The 17,470-nt window shown below is 38.2% G+C and overlaps 1 protein-coding gene across 2 annotated transcripts in view; it reads left to right on the forward strand.

Annotated features, from left to right (window-relative positions):
* Positions 1-17,470, forward strand: part of LOC129453357 (macrophage mannose receptor 1) — a 54,099-nt gene that overhangs the window by 19,069 nt on the left and 17,560 nt on the right. For both annotated transcript variants that reach the window (XM_073859574.1, XM_073859575.1), the window contains 10 exons: positions 3,900-3,981; positions 4,106-4,250; positions 7,356-7,394; positions 8,329-8,492; positions 9,542-9,612; positions 11,192-11,292; positions 11,562-11,701; positions 13,184-13,286; positions 13,616-13,788; positions 17,294-17,314. In XM_073859574.1, coding sequence (XP_073715675.1) covers positions 3,900-3,981; positions 4,106-4,250; positions 7,356-7,394; positions 8,329-8,492; positions 9,542-9,612; positions 11,192-11,292; positions 11,562-11,701; positions 13,184-13,286; positions 13,616-13,788; positions 17,294-17,314 — 1,039 coding nt within the window. The remainder of the gene's footprint in view (positions 1-3,899; positions 3,982-4,105; positions 4,251-7,355; positions 7,395-8,328; positions 8,493-9,541; positions 9,613-11,191; positions 11,293-11,561; positions 11,702-13,183; positions 13,287-13,615; positions 13,789-17,293; positions 17,315-17,470) is intronic.

Here is a 17,470-nt window from a genome sequence, read left to right on the forward strand (position 1 = left end):
GGGGCTGCAGCGGTGGCTGCGCAGACGGCAGGGGCTGCAGCGGTGGCTGCGCAGATGGCAGGGGCTGCAGCGGTGGCTGCGCAGACGGCAGGGGCTGCAGCGGTGGCTGCGCAGACGGCAGGGGCTGCAGCGGTGGCTGCGCAGACGGCAGGGGCTGCAGCGGTGGCTGCGCAGACGGCAGGGGCTGCAGCGGTGGCTGCGCAGACGGCAGGGGCTGCAGCGGTGGCTGCGCAGACGGCAGGGGCTGCAGCGGTGGCTGCGCAGACGGCAGGGGCTGCAGCGGTGGCTGCGCAGACGGCAGGGGCTGCAGCGGTGGCTGCGCAGACGGCAGGGGCTGCAGCGGTGGCTGCGCAGACGGCAGGGGCTGCAGCGGTGATTGCACTGCTGAGAGCGACCCAGGAGAAGACTGAGATGAAGAACAGGAAACCCCCTTCCTCCTCTTCTTCTTCCTTGGTCGTGGCGCTGTGGCCGTAGCAGGAATAGTGACCGTAGCTGGGACTGGGGAAATTGCCACAGGCAAGGCAGACTCAGAGGAGGAGTTCTCAGAAGCAGACTCCCACGACTGCCATCTCTCTCGTTTGCCACGGAGGCTGACAGCTGCGGCAGGAGTTGAGGTGGGGAGAGCATTGTCCCCAAGCATAGCTATGGCTAGGATGCGACCCTCCGGGATCACTGGCAGTGTGGCAGATGTTGATGCCCTGGTGGAACCTGGAAACTCCTCCTGACACAAACGGTCCACAACTTCACCAAATGGGCGGCGGATCAACCTCTCCCGTTCTTGTAAAGGCGGAGGGACATTAAGGCCCGCGATGAGGTAAGAATTGAGGAGGGTTTCAGGCAGAAAACACCTCCTCGCTTCCAAGTCTTTGGCATACTCCCTCAGGGCCTTATCTCCCTGGGGAGGAAACGGAGCCTTGCCCATCTTCATGTCGACGGCAGTCGACTGCCACCACTGTTCAAGGTCAGCCGACTGCCGCCTAGCGGGAAGAGACATGCTGTCTGCTGGGTTCCTTGTTGGCTTGTGCATTCTGTTATGGTTTGGTGAAGGACGAACCCAAATGCAGACAGATAACTCAAATAGGACCTTTATTTGTGTACAAAACAGAAAATAAAACCCACGAGGGGGCAAAACAACATAACAAGATACTAAATAAACACTAAACTGGACAAGACTAGACTATGACAATAAACACTAAACTTGACAAAACACTATATAACTAACACTTGACTATGACTAGACTAACTGAGACAGAGTACTTACAGGATCACAGAAACAATGCACAAGCACAGGACAACAAACACAAGGATCTTAAATAGAGGAGAACTAATGAGGGCAACAGGTGACAGGAATCAAACAATAATGGGATAATTAATGAGGAAACAAGGGGGCGGGATCAAGAGACGAGACTGAGAGCACATGGCTAGGAATAAACAAAGCCAGTGCTCTCACACAAAACATGGGTCTGTCATGGTTCTGCCACAAGACTAGATTAAACAAAGGACAAAATGGCAGAACCATGACACCCAGGAAGTAAACTGTTGCTTTCAATCCATGTGTTTGTTGTAGTCTAAGAAAAGAGATTTACATTAGAGACAAAAACTCATGTCATCGTTTACTTTGGGGTTTGTACCTTTTGCATATCGTTACCATGAACTAGTACACACTTACACACCAAAGAAAATGTAAAAATGTGAATCGGACAATAGGTGCTCTATAAAAATAAATATATTTAAAGCATTTACAGTATATTAATGTCACATTGGAAGAAAAACCTTGTATGTTACAAACCTGTAAACATAACAGCAAAAATATATCTATAATTTTATAATTTATACATATTTATACATTTTATAGTTATACTCTATACATTTTATACAAACTCAATATTTTGGCCAGGAAAAAAATATATTTTTTGCCATATTGGGTTGTAAAATTAGAAATGTATTTGTTGCCTCTTACAGGGGTGGCCTTGAGCATCTAATATCTAATAAGGGGCCCTACCCACATAATAAAGCAAAAAAGGCAAACATTCCTGTTGGTTTGCATCAATGCTATGTTATTTTATTATGTGCACTTTCAGCTTCACAAACAGGCAGCTCAACAGAAATGATCCATCCTTTTTTAATTAATTAAAACTATATACAGTTATATTTGGAATAAGCCTCACCTTTTCATGGACGCTAACTTCTCTGCTTAATTGATTTGCGCAGTATATTTTCAGCTGTCTGGGCTGACTTAAAAAAAAAAACAGCTCAAACATCCCCTCAACTTGAATTATTTAACAAAACAAAAAGAAAAAAGTGTCTGACTGACACTGAACCAAACTTATAAATAACAATGGGGTCCGCATTTTTCAGCACCGTTGACATCTCACCGGGCGGCGGGCGTAGATTTTGCCCTTTTTAGACATCCACCCTTCTGTGAGACACATTTAATTTTATGAATTTGTAAATGTAGAAACGGTTTCATAAACATTTATGGTTTTAAAGATATTAGGGACCATCTAAATCCACCCTCACCCTTACCCTAAACCCAACCACTTCTCAACCATATAAAACACAACACGCAAGTAAAAGTACAGTCAGGTATTTATTGCATAAAACCGTATAAAAGTATTACAAACCATTTGCGTTGCAAAACTTAATGTAGTATGACGTGGTTTAGTGTGTAATGTCAGCGGTTTATAAGATGATGCCATTTCGGGAATAAAATGGGTAGGCCAGTGTATTTTCTACCCGAGGCATTACTCCATACCCATTCTCTTTGTATCCCTGAATTTTAAAGAAGCCAGATGATGTGCTTTTGGTAACATGGGTAGAGAATGGTCTCTTCCAAGATTTAGTGATTTCATGGTGGAGATCAGGGAAAAAGGCAAGTCCCCGGCGCTAAGGCTGCACCCATTTTTATTTAGTTTAATCTAATTTGGTGGATGATTTAGACTATTTTCTCAGTCGGCCATTCAATATTTAATTTCTCAACAGCCCGGGTGACTACCTCCATTAATTCCTCATGTGTGCATGTCATTTTGTGTGTGATTCGTGTACACTTACAACATCCAACTCCTCAGAACTAGAGTGTTGCATAGGGCTCCCGGTCGTGGCGGAAGAAGCCGCTGTTTGTCCCGCTCCATAATGAAACGAGGACAGGGAACAACACACCACTTGAACTGCTCACTAGCCATTAAACAATTTTAAACTAGCTTTCTGAATAAAACACAGACTGATAGAGTCAATTTGAGAGACAATATCACAAACAGGACAATTCGTTGAATAACAGAAGCTGTAGTGTGCTGTTTGCGTCTTCCTTTTATGCATTCCGGGGTCTGTTGTGCTCGTGACATCATCCCTCACCGCCTATAAGATAGACTAGTTTTACAAGTTTATTTAGATGCACAAACGCTTCACGCTGTTCTCCCTAAAGGGTTGTTTCATTATGCAGCGTTAAGTTCTGTCGAAAGAAAACACTGCGGAAAATGCGATCATGCCACTTTGCTCCTTTCAAGAGCCTGGTGGGCGTTCCAGTAGCGTCTGCCGTTGCTAAGCAACCTTAGGGTTGTGTGACGTTGTGCCGAAAAAAATCAGCGCCTATGTGGCAAACAAGAAAATAATTACAGACATAAATAAGACATTTCAATGGCAGCGTTATGAATGAAAAGTGCAATACAGTCAAGTGGTCATGGAAAATTTTTGAGATAAAAACATTTAAGTGAATGTGACTTTAGTCTTATGTGACTAAAATAGCTGCATAGAAACATTAAAAATATGAAATATGTCCTCCGAGTGAAGAGAATTTTCTTAATAAAGGGACTTTGAAACCACCCTGGTCGCAAGACGGGAAACACATACTGCAGACCATTAGCAAAGAGAAAAGAATTTTACTTTTGTCACATTTTTTCTAGGTATTTAAGCAGGGACCCAGCGTGGATCGGCTTAACTTCATTGGACAGTAATTCTGGTTTTGTGTGGTCAGATCAAACTCCTGTAAGTGATTTCTCATTATTTTCTGTCTATTGATGTTGATTCATTGAGGCTTTTTCTTCTAACATTATTTTACATTTTGTATCATGTGCTTCTGTCAGTGAATGTGTGTTTATTTCTGTTTTAGTCCGATTATCAGAACTGGGCCTCTGGTGAACCAAACAACTACAACAATAATGAGAACTGTGCTGAATATGGCTATTATTCTAGCCGCAAGTGGAATGATCAAGATTGTGATGCTTATTTAAACTGGGTCTGTCAGATTCCAATAGGTCAGTAATTCTCAAAGTCTGGCCAAACCCCCCCAGTGGTCCGCCAAAAGATGACCTAAACTAGGCAAGTGTTTATACCAGGGGTTCTCAAAGTCCGAACTGCGGTCCGGATCCGGACCCGTGTCCACTTCATATTACAAGTGCATTAATTTCTATGTGATTGCTAAATGTTTGCATATGCTACTGTAAGAGTTTTCCTGGTCCGAAAATAAAACGAGTTATTTAAAAATTTCCTGTGTGACGCTGTAGCCATCACACCCAGATATTATGCATAGCTACTTAATGCACTACGGCTTTTGATCAGTAAGTCCATATCAATCTGAAATCACTGTTAGTTTGAGTCGTTTAAAACATGCATTTGAAAAAGCAACACTCGTCAAACATAATCACTATACATATTCTTTATTATCATGAAAATACCTTAAAACGTTTGAAAAACAGCAATATAAATATATCCTTAAGACATTTCCTGGAGCTGCGTGTGTCTGGTTCTTCGTTTGCAGCGCATATTGAGTTTCTGCACGAGAGCGCCCCCTGGCTTATGGATGTAGCGTCATTTCACCGTAATTCATTGAGACATTGAGAAGCATAGTAAGCATTATTTCTTGTGTTTATGTTTAAAAAATTATTTTTAGTTTAAATGCAAAATACACTTATGTTTTTCCCAAACTATTTGTGTTGATTTGTTATATAAACAAATGATTTACATAAAGTTTTTCGGACCTATGTAAATGATGAGAATTCAGATTTGGAACTTTGAATGTAAACTTTGAGAACCCCTGGTTTATACAATTATCACTTATTTAAGTAGATTTTTAATGCACTTGCGAACTGTGATATCAGTTCTTGCCTTTCTGTTTTAATAACATAAAAATGGATCGGTTGGCTAAACCAAAGAGGAGTCAAAATAAAAGATCAAGCATCAACTGAAAGCAGCTAAAATCCACAGATCCACGGATCTATTAGTTTTGTAATATACTAGTTTTTGTTCATGTGTAAAATCCCTGTAATTTCAGTGATTTTGGACATTAAGGGGAACATTTTTTTCCAGTATTTTATTGTTACCATAGTTACAACCATAGACTTCATATACCCACCACCTCAGTTTTAGTATGTTTAATTGCATTTTTTTCTACACATGTGCAGTTTGTTGTTCATATTAAGCTGCAACTCATTTCACATTTACTTTTTCAAATGAAATAAAATTCATATAATAATTTCTGAACATAGCATTGCATTTGTTTTTAAAAAATTAGTTTTTGACTTGAAACAGTTGCATATTAAACTTAAACTTAGCTTATCCTTCCTATTTTGTTTTTTTTTTTGGGAGTGTTAAGGGGATCGCACACCGGCCGCGCAGCTCAGCGCCGCGCAGCGCCGCGCCGTTCTAAAAAAATGTAACACATTGTATTCTATGAGAGTACGCACACCGGCGCCGACAGGTGGCGCCTGTCCGCACCGCCCAGCTGTGACTCAGGAAGTTGTTCAAATCCCTGTCGCGCCACACAGCGCCACTCACATAGTTTAACATTACATAACATCATATATGTCCCAAATCATTAACAAGTAACATTGGCTGCTAACGTATATTTTACATTTTGAAGTAGACGCTATCTTACGAAGCTCGCGCTAACTAATGTGCACTTCCGGTTTACAATACCTCCGAGTTCTCCTAGGCGCGACGCGACGCGGTGCTGAGCTGGGCGGCCGGTGTGCGATCCCCTTTAGAGTGAGATTCTGTTAGGTGGTCCTCAGAAAAAAATTGGAAGATAAAGTGGTCCTTGGGCTGAAAAAGTTTGAGAAACACTGCAATAGGTACACATGCAGATATAAGCACGTCTATACAGTACAGAGTAAACAAAAATGTGTTAGTGAATGAATGTTTTGATATATACAGTAGATTTATTATATGTCTTTCTGGAATTTGTGATTTAAAAAAATGCTTTGCTGCCTTAAATGTTTTAGTTGAATCAACTCAGATTTACAAGTCTTCTTTCAACTACATTTTATCATTTATAGCAACTAATCTCTAGTCAAGATAAATAATAGTGTGATAAATAATAAATGACTAGTAAATCTAAAACTAAAATAAAATTTTAAGGCAGCAAAATTTTACAGTGTAGGCTAATCTTCTATTATAAAACGGTTAGTTTAAGTCCTTAATTCTGATTTATTTATGATAAAACACAGCTGTGACCGCTGCTCCCATTGATTTTGTGTACACAGCACACGATGTAAACATTATTTGAAACACTCTGTTAAGCCTCATTCAGACCACCAGCGACTTCTCGCTGTGTGTTGCCAGTCTCTTTCAATAAGGCATTTCTAAATCTGTTTGTCATAAACAAATGAGTACCATCTACTCCAGTAACTGATGATAGAAGGATGACGTTAACTCTTTTGCTCACTAGCACTGGTAGTTGCTCTCGAAAATCGGTCATCATTTGCATAAAGTTAAACTTTTCGCTTAACTTTCCCCTGTTGCTGGACACACCCATATGGTTGGCATCGGTCACTTTCGCTTGTGAAAGTTGCCAAGCTAAAATTAATATGAATGAGATCACATCGCTCTGGTACTACTTGTCACTAACTTTTTCAACAAAAGGAAGACTTTTAGTTATTTTACTTAATAAAAGTTGCATTGATACATATTTTTTGCTTCAATATTTTATTGTGCGGTTTTATAAAAGCAATAAGGTACTCGAGGCTGTGCTGTATGGTAAATAAGTTTAAGTGTTGCATTGACTCTGACTCACGTCGTGCCTAACAATGTCCTTCAGCTGTGACTTATTCACAATACAGCTCAGCCTCAAGTACCTTATTTTTTTAACATAACAATGTGATTGTAAAATATTTACGTTCATTTATATATTAATTTGGCTAGTAGCTGTATAATAAGTGGGATGATGTGTTGTTATTTCAAGACAAACACATTCAGAGTGCAAGTCTTGATTACCCTGTCTTTCTTTTGTGATAATATTTTCAGTCGCTTTGAATAAAAGCATCCATTTACATTATCCCTTACATAACACACCTCTTTCAGATGCAGTGAAGGACTTTGAAACACCACTGCAGGAAAACTATTTTAATTGTACTTTTTTGCAGGCATAACTCCAAAATCCCCACCGACATCAGTCATTCAAGGTAAGGATTCACTAGTGTATATATTATACAACAGCATTCATCTGTTTCTCGTGTTGCTTGGCTTTAGATCTACATGTAGCTCTGGTACATTCATATGCGAGTTTTAATGGTAGTTTCTGTGATATGGAGTGATACATCTTCAATCTAACTTTTGTTCATATTACCTAATCTAACAATTTACTAAAGAACAAAAAAAATCATCCAAGCAGTTCAAGCTTGCAATTTCATGATCAAACATGTTAAAACTAATTGAATCTTTTAAAGATTATGCTTTTTAAATCATCAGTGCACAAACTTTAAGCAGCACTCTTAAAAATAAACACAGAAGAATCGTATTTGTCTTTACGGTCGAGTTGTTAAAGGGGTCATGACGTGAGAAATCAAGATTTTTATCAAACTGTAACTTCATTACGACTGCCACCAGGGTTTTGAAAGACAATATAAGAGAGAGGGAAATGTTTTATTGTTTATGTAAGGAATTGAGACAGAGAACCCATGCGCAGACGATGTCGGGTAAGTGAACGATGAACATTTATTAACAAAACCACAGAAAACAAAAGCCCATGTGGGAGCAACACAACATTAAACATGATATAAAAAAACACTGACATAACATTATCGACTAGACTTGGATATAAACTAATACTGAAATCAAACACAAACTCGTCAGTTTCTATGAGAGGTTTTACTGGATGGATGTGTGGATACAGATTATGGGTGCACGTGCGCCACATACACATTCAGCTCTTGTGCCGAGATTATGGTTAAAACTAATATTTTGTAGAGATTTACTGTGTTGTATCAGCTATTATGGCAACCCCTAACTGCACAAATGATGCCGATCTTCCTGGCTTTCATAATAAACATTTCAGAAATGTTTTGCAGCTATAGATCACACAAATGAAGATGTCTGTCTTTTTACCTCTCATTCAAGAATATAACAAGACGTCTGATGGCTGGATTCAGTACAATGGCAGTCAGTATTTCATTAATCTTGATCTTCACACTATGGAAGAAGCTCGTGCCTTCTGTAAGAAGAATCATGCTGATCTTGCTGTCATTAATGGTCAGACTGAGAGGAGGTTTTTATTTAAACAGGTAACATAAAATACTGACAATGCTTTCCAGTTTTACTGACACTCTGCTGCTAAATGCTTTTAATTAAAATGTATTCTGGTTGATGACATCATAGTGTAATGCAAGTACAAGGCAGACATATCTGCAAATATAAAACAAAAGTACATTTTGTACAGTCTAATAAATATGCACACTCTCAGAGTCCACATCCAAATTGAGTGAAGGGTTTAGGAATTACAGTTGTTTAATATGGACCCTATTTTTAAAGAGTCCAACAGTAAGGGTACAGTAAGGGTAATTTCCTAATGAATGAAGGATGTTAAAGGTCTGCAGTTGATTTTAAAGTGTTGCATTTGCATTTGGAAGCTGTGGCTGTGAACCCACATCATGCGGTTCAGGGAGATCTCCATGCAAGTGATTCAGACCATATTTAGGTTTCAAAAACCCAAAGGGGGTTTTATTTATCATGGAGAGGATAATGTGATCATCACCCACCACTGTTATCTTACAGTATATGGAAGTTCAGGGTTTTTTGTTGTTGTTGTTGCTGAGCTCACCAGTGCGTTTTGTTTTCTCAGAATGTACCAAATTGTTGATCTGGCATCTACAGTAGTAATTTTTCTCTTGTCTAATTGACAGATTTGGTTGTGTCTTTATAACCTAAATATGGTCTGAATCACTTGCATGGAGATCTCTCTGAACCGAAAGATGTGGGTTCATAGCCAAAGCTTCCAAACGCAACGCCACACTTAAAATTAATTCCAAACCTTTAACATGCTTGATTATGAATGAATGGATTTGCATGATGTCCTTCTTATGACCCCACGTCCACCAGACTATTTATTCCTGCGGTCAGTATATGTTTTTGATATGGAAGTGCTGATAAGACCTGATTCTTTTACAAAAACAGAAATTGCTCCTTATGTAAAAAAAGGTTTGTGATTCTTTTGTCAGTCTGGGCTCATTACTCAGTAGACTGAAGACACAGTCTATAGTTCAGAGGAGAGATAAACACTGAAGTGTTTTATTCACAAGCATTTAAGTAGGACTAAACTGATGCTGTTTTATAGATATCTAGAAATGAAGGATCAGAAAATCAGTATTACATTGGGATGACTGTAGAGTTGGACAAATCATTTAGGTGAGTATGAAAGACTACAACACAGGGTGGATGCTAAACTAAAACCAAATAAGTAAACCATTTGAACTTTATAATAAGTAAAAGATAATTTACAGCAAAACCAGTTGTTATCACAGGAAAAAACACAACAGGTTCATCATATTTAAGGGATTTATTTGCAACGATAATCATCTGGACACTCACCTAAAGGATTATTAGTTAATTATTATTAATGCAATTTACCAATCTAATCTAATCCAATCTAATTAACCAATCACATGGCAGTTGCTTCAATGCATTTGGAGGTGTGATCCTGGTCAAGACAATCTCCTGAACTCCAAACTGAATGTCAGAATGAGAAAGAAAGGTGATTTAAGCAATGTTGAGCGTGGCATGGTTGTTGGTGCCAGACGGGCCGGTCTGAGTATTTGAGTAACTGCTCAGTTACTGGGATTTTCACGCACAACCATTTCTAGGGTTTACAAAGAATGGTGCGAAAAGGGAAAAACATCCAGTACGTGGCAGTCCTGTGGGCGAAAATGTCTTGTTGATGCTAGAGGTCAGAGAAGAATGGTCCGACTGATTCAAGCTGATAGAAGAGCAACTTTGACTGAAATAACAACTCGTTACAACCAAGGTATGCAGCAAAGCATTTGTGAAGCCACAACACACACAACCTTGAGGTGGATGGCCTACAACAGCAGAAGACCCCACCGGGTACCACTCATCTCCACTACAAATAGGAAAAAAGTGGCTACAATTTGCAAGAGCTCACCAAAATTGGACAGTTGAAGACTGGAAAAATGTTGCCTGGTCTGATGAGTCTCGATTTCTGTTGAGACATTCAGATGGTAGAGTCAAAATTTGGCGTAAACAGAATGAGAACATGGATCCATCATGCCTTGTTACCACTGTGCAGGCTGGTAGTGGTGGTGTAATTGTGTGTGGGATGTTTTCTTGGCACACTTTAGGCCCCTTAGTGCCAATTGGGCATCGTTTAAATGCCACTGCCTACCTGAGCATTGGTTCTGACCATGTCCATCCCTTTATGACCACCATGTACCCATCCTCTGATGGCTACTTTGGGTTAGGGGAAGGGAATAGAATATATAGTTTGTACAGTATAAAATTACGTCTATGGAATGTCCCCACAAAACATGGAAACCAGAATATGTGTGTGTGTGTGTGTGTGTGTGTGTGTGTGTGTGTGTGTGTGTGTGTGCGTGCGCGTGTGTGTGTGTACCTGGTAATTATCACTTTGTGGGGACCAATTGTCCCCACAAAGATAGGAATACCAGTGTTTTTGTGACCTTATGGGGACATTTTGACGTCCCCATGAGGAAACAAGCTTATAAATCAAACAGAATGATGTTTCTTTAAAATGTGAAGTAGGAGAAGGGTTTCTGTGATGGTTGGGGTTAGGGAATGGGGTAGTTAAGGGGAATAGAATATACAGTTTGTACAGTATAAAATGCATTACGTCTATGGAATTTCCCCACAAAACATGGAAACCTGTGTGTGTGTGTGTGTGTGTGTGTGTGTGTGTGTGTGTGTGTGTGTGTGTGTGTGTGTGTGTGTGTGTGTGTGTGTGTGTTTGTAGTTGGGTGGACGGTTCACCTGTTGTATACACTGCATGGGAACGAAATGAACCAAATTTCTCCAACAATGATGAGAACTGTGTGACCGTTTTCAAAAGCTCAGGTAAGAACTTCTCATCACAGCTGTATATGATATAGCAAATAGATGAAGAACAACATCCACTAATGCTGAGGCAGCTATTCAAACTTGCTCCAGAGACATCACATCTAGATTATAAGATGTTAATTCAGAATAAATTAGTGTTGGAGCTGGCCTTGAAGGAAGTTTTCTCATTTGCATTAAGGAATTCATTTTTACCATTAGGTTTGATATTTCAGAAGCTTGTTATAGGTACACATGATCTTTTGGATAACATGTTTATGTTTCTGTAGGATTCTGGAATGATATTAATTGTGGTTATTCGTTACCCTCGATCTGTAAAAGAAGTGATGATTTTGTCAACACCACCATGTCTCCAACCACTGTAGCACCGGGCGGCTGCGCTTCTGAATGGACTCTGTTTAGAGGAAAAGTAAGAACCATTACTGTGCAAAGCATTTGCTTAAAACCAATGTTTGAATTTAAGGACCCCCCATAAGCATTAAGAGATGCCATAAATTCCTAAAAAAAAAAAATAACCTATAGGGGTCCCTTGGTTTTCCTGCTGAAAAAACCAGCATACCAGCAAGACCAGCATTGATGCTGGTTTGCTAGTAAACACCAGCTAAACCAGCATCAGCACCAGCATTAGCACGAGCTAAACCAGCACCAAACCAGCATTAGCCCCAGCATCCCATGCTGGTCATACCAGCAAGACACAGCATATGTTGTGTTTTGGTGCTGGTATGCCTATGACCACCAGCTAAACCAGCATCAAACCAGCATAGACCAGCATAATTCCCATGCTGGTCCATGCTGGTTTGATGCTGGGTTTTTCAACAGGGTTTCCACTACAACCAGGACATCAAATTCTTGCACTGACAGAAAGCAACACATTAGCTATGTTTACATGCACACAATTTTGTCAATACAACTGAATTTAATCTGACTGCAGGTTACGACGGTACAGTTTAAATGCACCCTAAACATTGCATGAAAATATATAAACATCTAATAAAAATATTTGTTTTACATCTATATAATCCCAACCAAACTTCTGCGCAAGCGCACAGCTAGGGTTGCCAGATCTGTGTATCAAAATCATGCCAATGGACATTCAAAACCAGCCGAAAAGCATACCAACACTATTCAGAGCCTAAATATCATTGACCTCAATCGTATTGAAGAAGGTGTTTACATGAAGGCTTTTCAATTGATTGATTTAGCCATCAATACGATTTTATTTGTTTGATTCTCAGCTTGATACTAAACTGAGCTTTTACAAGTTGATATACAAGTAGTTTTTCTTTATCTTATATGATGTTAGCTCACTATCAGACTGTTGTCATTAGCCATCTAATTTAATTCTGAGGAAAAATAATGTAGTTCACAACACATTCTAAATAAAACAACGTTATTTAGTAACCTACTGTACTCATTCATTAAGTTAATATAACTGATGACAATTTTTGCTGATAAAGGTTTTCATCAGCAAGACCTATAAATATAGCAGGATTTTAATTTAAACAAACGGACAAAAATCTGACAAATAAAATGCAAGTGTGATGTGTAAGACGTTTTTTAGGCTGCAGACACCTTACGGCTTATTATCTTGTCTAAATAAAAAAGTTATCAGATGAATTTAATTAAATAATTTACTGTGCATGATCGATTGCTTTATTGCAATAATGCCAACAAAATTATGAGAAAACACGTCTCCATTTTTCTCAATATTTAATCTGTCCTCCATCCCTTCTGGAAATCAGCACAAAAAATGTGAAAATATTTTAGATGAAATCATAAGTCAACAAAAATGTAATGCATTTAAAGTTTTTTCTGCTTATTCCCTGACAAAGAAACTTTGTTAATCACAGCTGCGCACTTTATTGTTCTGATTGTTTGTGTTTCCAAATAGTGTTACAAGTTTTTCGATAATAAGATGTCATGGCAAAAATCACGAGATCACTGCATTTCAAATGGAGGCAATCTGGTGTCCGTTCAGAGTCACACAGAGCAATGTGAGTATGACACTAATACTGTTATCTGTTCATCCTTCACACCTGAATTTATTTATTTATAAAAAAAATGAAAACTGCTGATATCATTGTGGTGTTTAAGAATTCAACATGTATTCTCTAGTAAAACTAGTTAACATGTTTGCAATTAAAAGACTTTATTTACATTGACTTTATATAAATCATTGACCTAGTGTTAAACCAGCACAGATAGTGGCTGTACTTTAACTGGAGTGTGAGTGGTTTGTAAATAAAATACAAAAAGTTTTACTGATATTTAAAAAATATATCTATGCCTTGCATTAAAAAAATCCCTTTGTTTGCTTTCTTAGTTTTTCTCACAACTTTAATGCTAAGTGCTGTTGATGACGTGTGGATCGGTTTAAATGACATTGTCTCAGAGGAAAAATTTATGTGGACTGACAATCGAGCTGTCAAATACACAAACTGGCTTAAAGGTCAACCTTCATCAAGTTTTCAGTCAAGACACTTTTTTGACATAGACGTAAGTGTGCATGAGTTTATTGCAAATAATAATAATGTAGTAGCACAAACATTAAAGCTGCTCTTTTGTGTGTTGTGTATTTGTTTCACAGTTAGTTTTCTGTGTAATCTTACACTAAAGCTTTGGGTTTGATCACAGTAGGTGCTCTTAGCAAAATCACACGTTTTTGGCCATAAAACATTTTTTGTTTCATACAGTAAACATCTCCTCACAATCTTCTAGCTGCCTGTCCCCTAAACACACTGTAAAAAACGCGGCCTCTGTAGACAGCCCAGGCTTTACAAACTGAAACAAAACAAAGTGGTCAAACCTACCACCACGAAACATAAGAAAGTGTTCCAGCCAATAAACGACAAGAAGGATTTGGGAGTGGGGGTTGGGCGCGTTCATGACTCGTTCAGAAAGCACGGAAGGGAGGGGGAGGGGAGGAGTTAGCTACGCTCCGTTTTGTTTGAAAACACTTTGAACGTCAACAAGAAGTGACGTTACACATATTCGCATAGATTTTCTTCTCACTGGGAGCAGTTTCAATTTAACTTCCATTATGAGGTTCTGATCTTAGTTGTTCATTTTAATGTTGTATCATTTTATTAACTCAATGGATCATCAGAGTAGCAAGAATTGAATCTTGCACAGTTAAAGCGTCTGATCAGGATTCTTGTTTATGCATGAAAAACATACAGTTGACCTGCATACAGTTGATATTAAAAGTATTAGCCCTTTATAGATCATTATCATAAAACCCTGTTCAGTTTTAGTAGGGGAAGGGAGTGGGGTAAGTTGTCACACTGTTCATAACTACAACACTAGAGGGACAAAAATCACAGAAAACCCAAAAATCAAATAGCCACATCTTCTATAGATGGGTTGCTCGGCGACATCATCACTGCTTGCGCGCGCAACCGAGAGGCAGAAAGAAGAGACGTGCCTTGGTTGTAGGCTAGTAGCGGTGTCTGTATAAGTCAAAATGCCAAGGAGTTGTTGCGTGTATAATAGTACCAACAGAGCCAGTGCTGGGTGCCTGATGTTAATATACCAGTAGATGCGACTATTACGTTACTAGCCTAACATTATAATTCATACTTGTGTCACAGTAACACTGCAAAAATAAAGACAGAAAAACAGATCCAACTAAAATCAAGTTTTATTTATATACAGTACAAACAATAAAGAACACTTCAATAAGGTTGTTGCAGTAGCGGACCAGCTCACCAATCGGGCTTTCTGCCTCATGGATGCACGCGCACCCTGTAATGTTTGTAAACTGGCAACTTTTTATTTTTGGCTTAAAAAGTTATTACCATACTTTCCAGACTATAAACTGCACCGGAATATAAGCCGCATCATTAAAAAATGCGTCATTAAGACAAAATAACATAAGTCACAGTGGACGTCGCGTTTATTTCGTTATTACAAAATCCAAGCCGAAGAACAGACATTTTATCTGGAAAGACAAGTTATTCAACTGAACAATAACAGACAGAACAGCAGGCTGAATAGATGTCTGTACGTTAAAGTAATATTATCAGTTATTTAAACAATAAGCCATAGCATACAGAACTGACCTGGAAGGTTGAATAGTCTAAATTAACCAAACAAGCCAACTAGCATGAAGTTTGCATACTTGTCATTCCACATTACTGAACCCATTGAATTACACAAATACAGAAGCAGCATATGGCGGACTCTCACAGCTGTAGACCGTAATGTTGTCTCTTGCCTCGTAAGTCAGTATGAATTCATTTTGACATTTATAAGGTGCACCGACTATAAGACGCAGCACCAGCCAAGTTATGAAAAAAAAAACACGGCTTATAGACCGAAAATACGGTAAATAAAAGTAAAAACTTTATATTTTATGTAAAACTTTGTTAGATATGAATGTTAAAAACTAAATGTTAAAAACTAAAACAAAGTTCAACGATTTGGTGTTCCCGAAACCATAGTTTAAAAGAACATTCGCAAGTTGCATCGTAAACTTGTGTGGTTTGAACGACAGCTCTTTACCTGTCGGTAGAAGCATCGTTCCTTGTTATTATAATATGTAGGCTTACGTTGATCATGCTTTTGAACAAAATAAGCAAAAAACATGTAGTACAGTCTATATCCATAATTCTAAATATATTAAAATGTTATTTTACGTCTTTAAGTTTGTAAACAGAGTTAAAGCGCTGCATTTGAAAACTGCGCATGTGCGCAGTCCTACGAGCTTTAAGACCCTGGGGAATCCCTGGGATGAGTGATGTAAGAGGGAACATGCGCGTGTATTATATATATTAAAAAAAGAACAGATAACTAAATCACGATAACAAAACCTTCTAATGCAATATATGTTATTAACAGCAGTAATCTGACATTAAATCTATTTGCACAGATTAATTAGTACTTCACCTCCCACGTGACATCAACAACTATATTGTTAAACCAACATGGTTCAAATGACGAATGTGCAACAAAGTTACAATGCTTTCAGGAAACAGTCGTGACAAGGTAGTTTGTTTCTCCAACTATGCATCGTACTATGGTGGTTCAGCAGCGAGTTACGTCGTTGTTGGGGAAACGCACCCCAGATTAATTTCTGATATTAGAAAACTAAAATTGTATCTTAAAATGTTATTTTTGAAATTGTTTACTTAGACTGAGTATTTAAGGAAAAGCAGCCAATAAAAGCCCATATTAAATGTGAACTCATTTGATATCCTTTAAAATTCATCCTAAGGTGAAACTTCAAGAGGCTTCTTGATAAAATGACACAAGTATGGTTTTGCAATTTCTAGGCAAATGAGACTGCACTTCAGAAGATAAAATATAACAGTTTTGATTTATTTTGATTGATGTTAGTCACAACATGGTTCCCACAGTTTGTGTTATGCCATAATTTGTATGAGTTTATTATTATTCTTTAATAAAGAACGAGTAAGTGTTTCAAAATGTTTCACACCGGTGGTGTATATGTATATAGCAGCATATGTACATAACGTGTATGTATCATTTAAAAGACCCCCATTTGGTACAATTTTGATTAACTCACACTTAAACCGTGTCTCCACTGCAAACGATGCGACAAGAATTGAGAATACTGAAAGATTATTGGTGCAATTCATCTCTCAGATTGAGAGACACCACTTTTACTTTCTTTATAACAAGAACATTTATCATCACAAAATACAACAAAATAAGTCAGGACCTCAGAAATATAGTAGTGGATGCCCATCTTAAACAAGATGATTGTTGTTAAACCAGCTTATGAACTTTCTAGACTAGTAATTTTGTCCTTGTTTAAACTCAGTGCATCCATATCTTCTTCAGAAGAGACTTCATTCAGATTTTATTTTTGTCATTTAAAATAAACACTTTTGGTTCTGATTATTTCTAATGATTAATCTAAGACATGTGTTCAATTTTTATAAGAGGATTATTCATTTGGATTTGAACTGGATTTATGAATATTTAAATGTTGAATACTACAAATGTGTTTCTACAATTCTGATCTTCTCTGTTTCAGGAAGACATTATTGACATAGACGTAAGTGTGCATGAGTTTTTTGCAAATAATAATAATGTAGTACAATCATCAAAGCTTCTCTTTTCTTTTGTTTGTTGTGTATTTGTTTCAGCGGTTAGTTTTCTGTGTCATCTTACACTAAAAGCTTTGTGTTTGATCACAGCAGTTAATATAAGA

Source organism: Misgurnus anguillicaudatus, chromosome 21, assembly GCF_027580225.2.
Source record: "Misgurnus anguillicaudatus chromosome 21, ASM2758022v2, whole genome shotgun sequence".
In the NCBI taxonomy this organism is placed as follows: domain Eukaryota; kingdom Metazoa; phylum Chordata; class Actinopteri; order Cypriniformes; family Cobitidae; genus Misgurnus; species Misgurnus anguillicaudatus.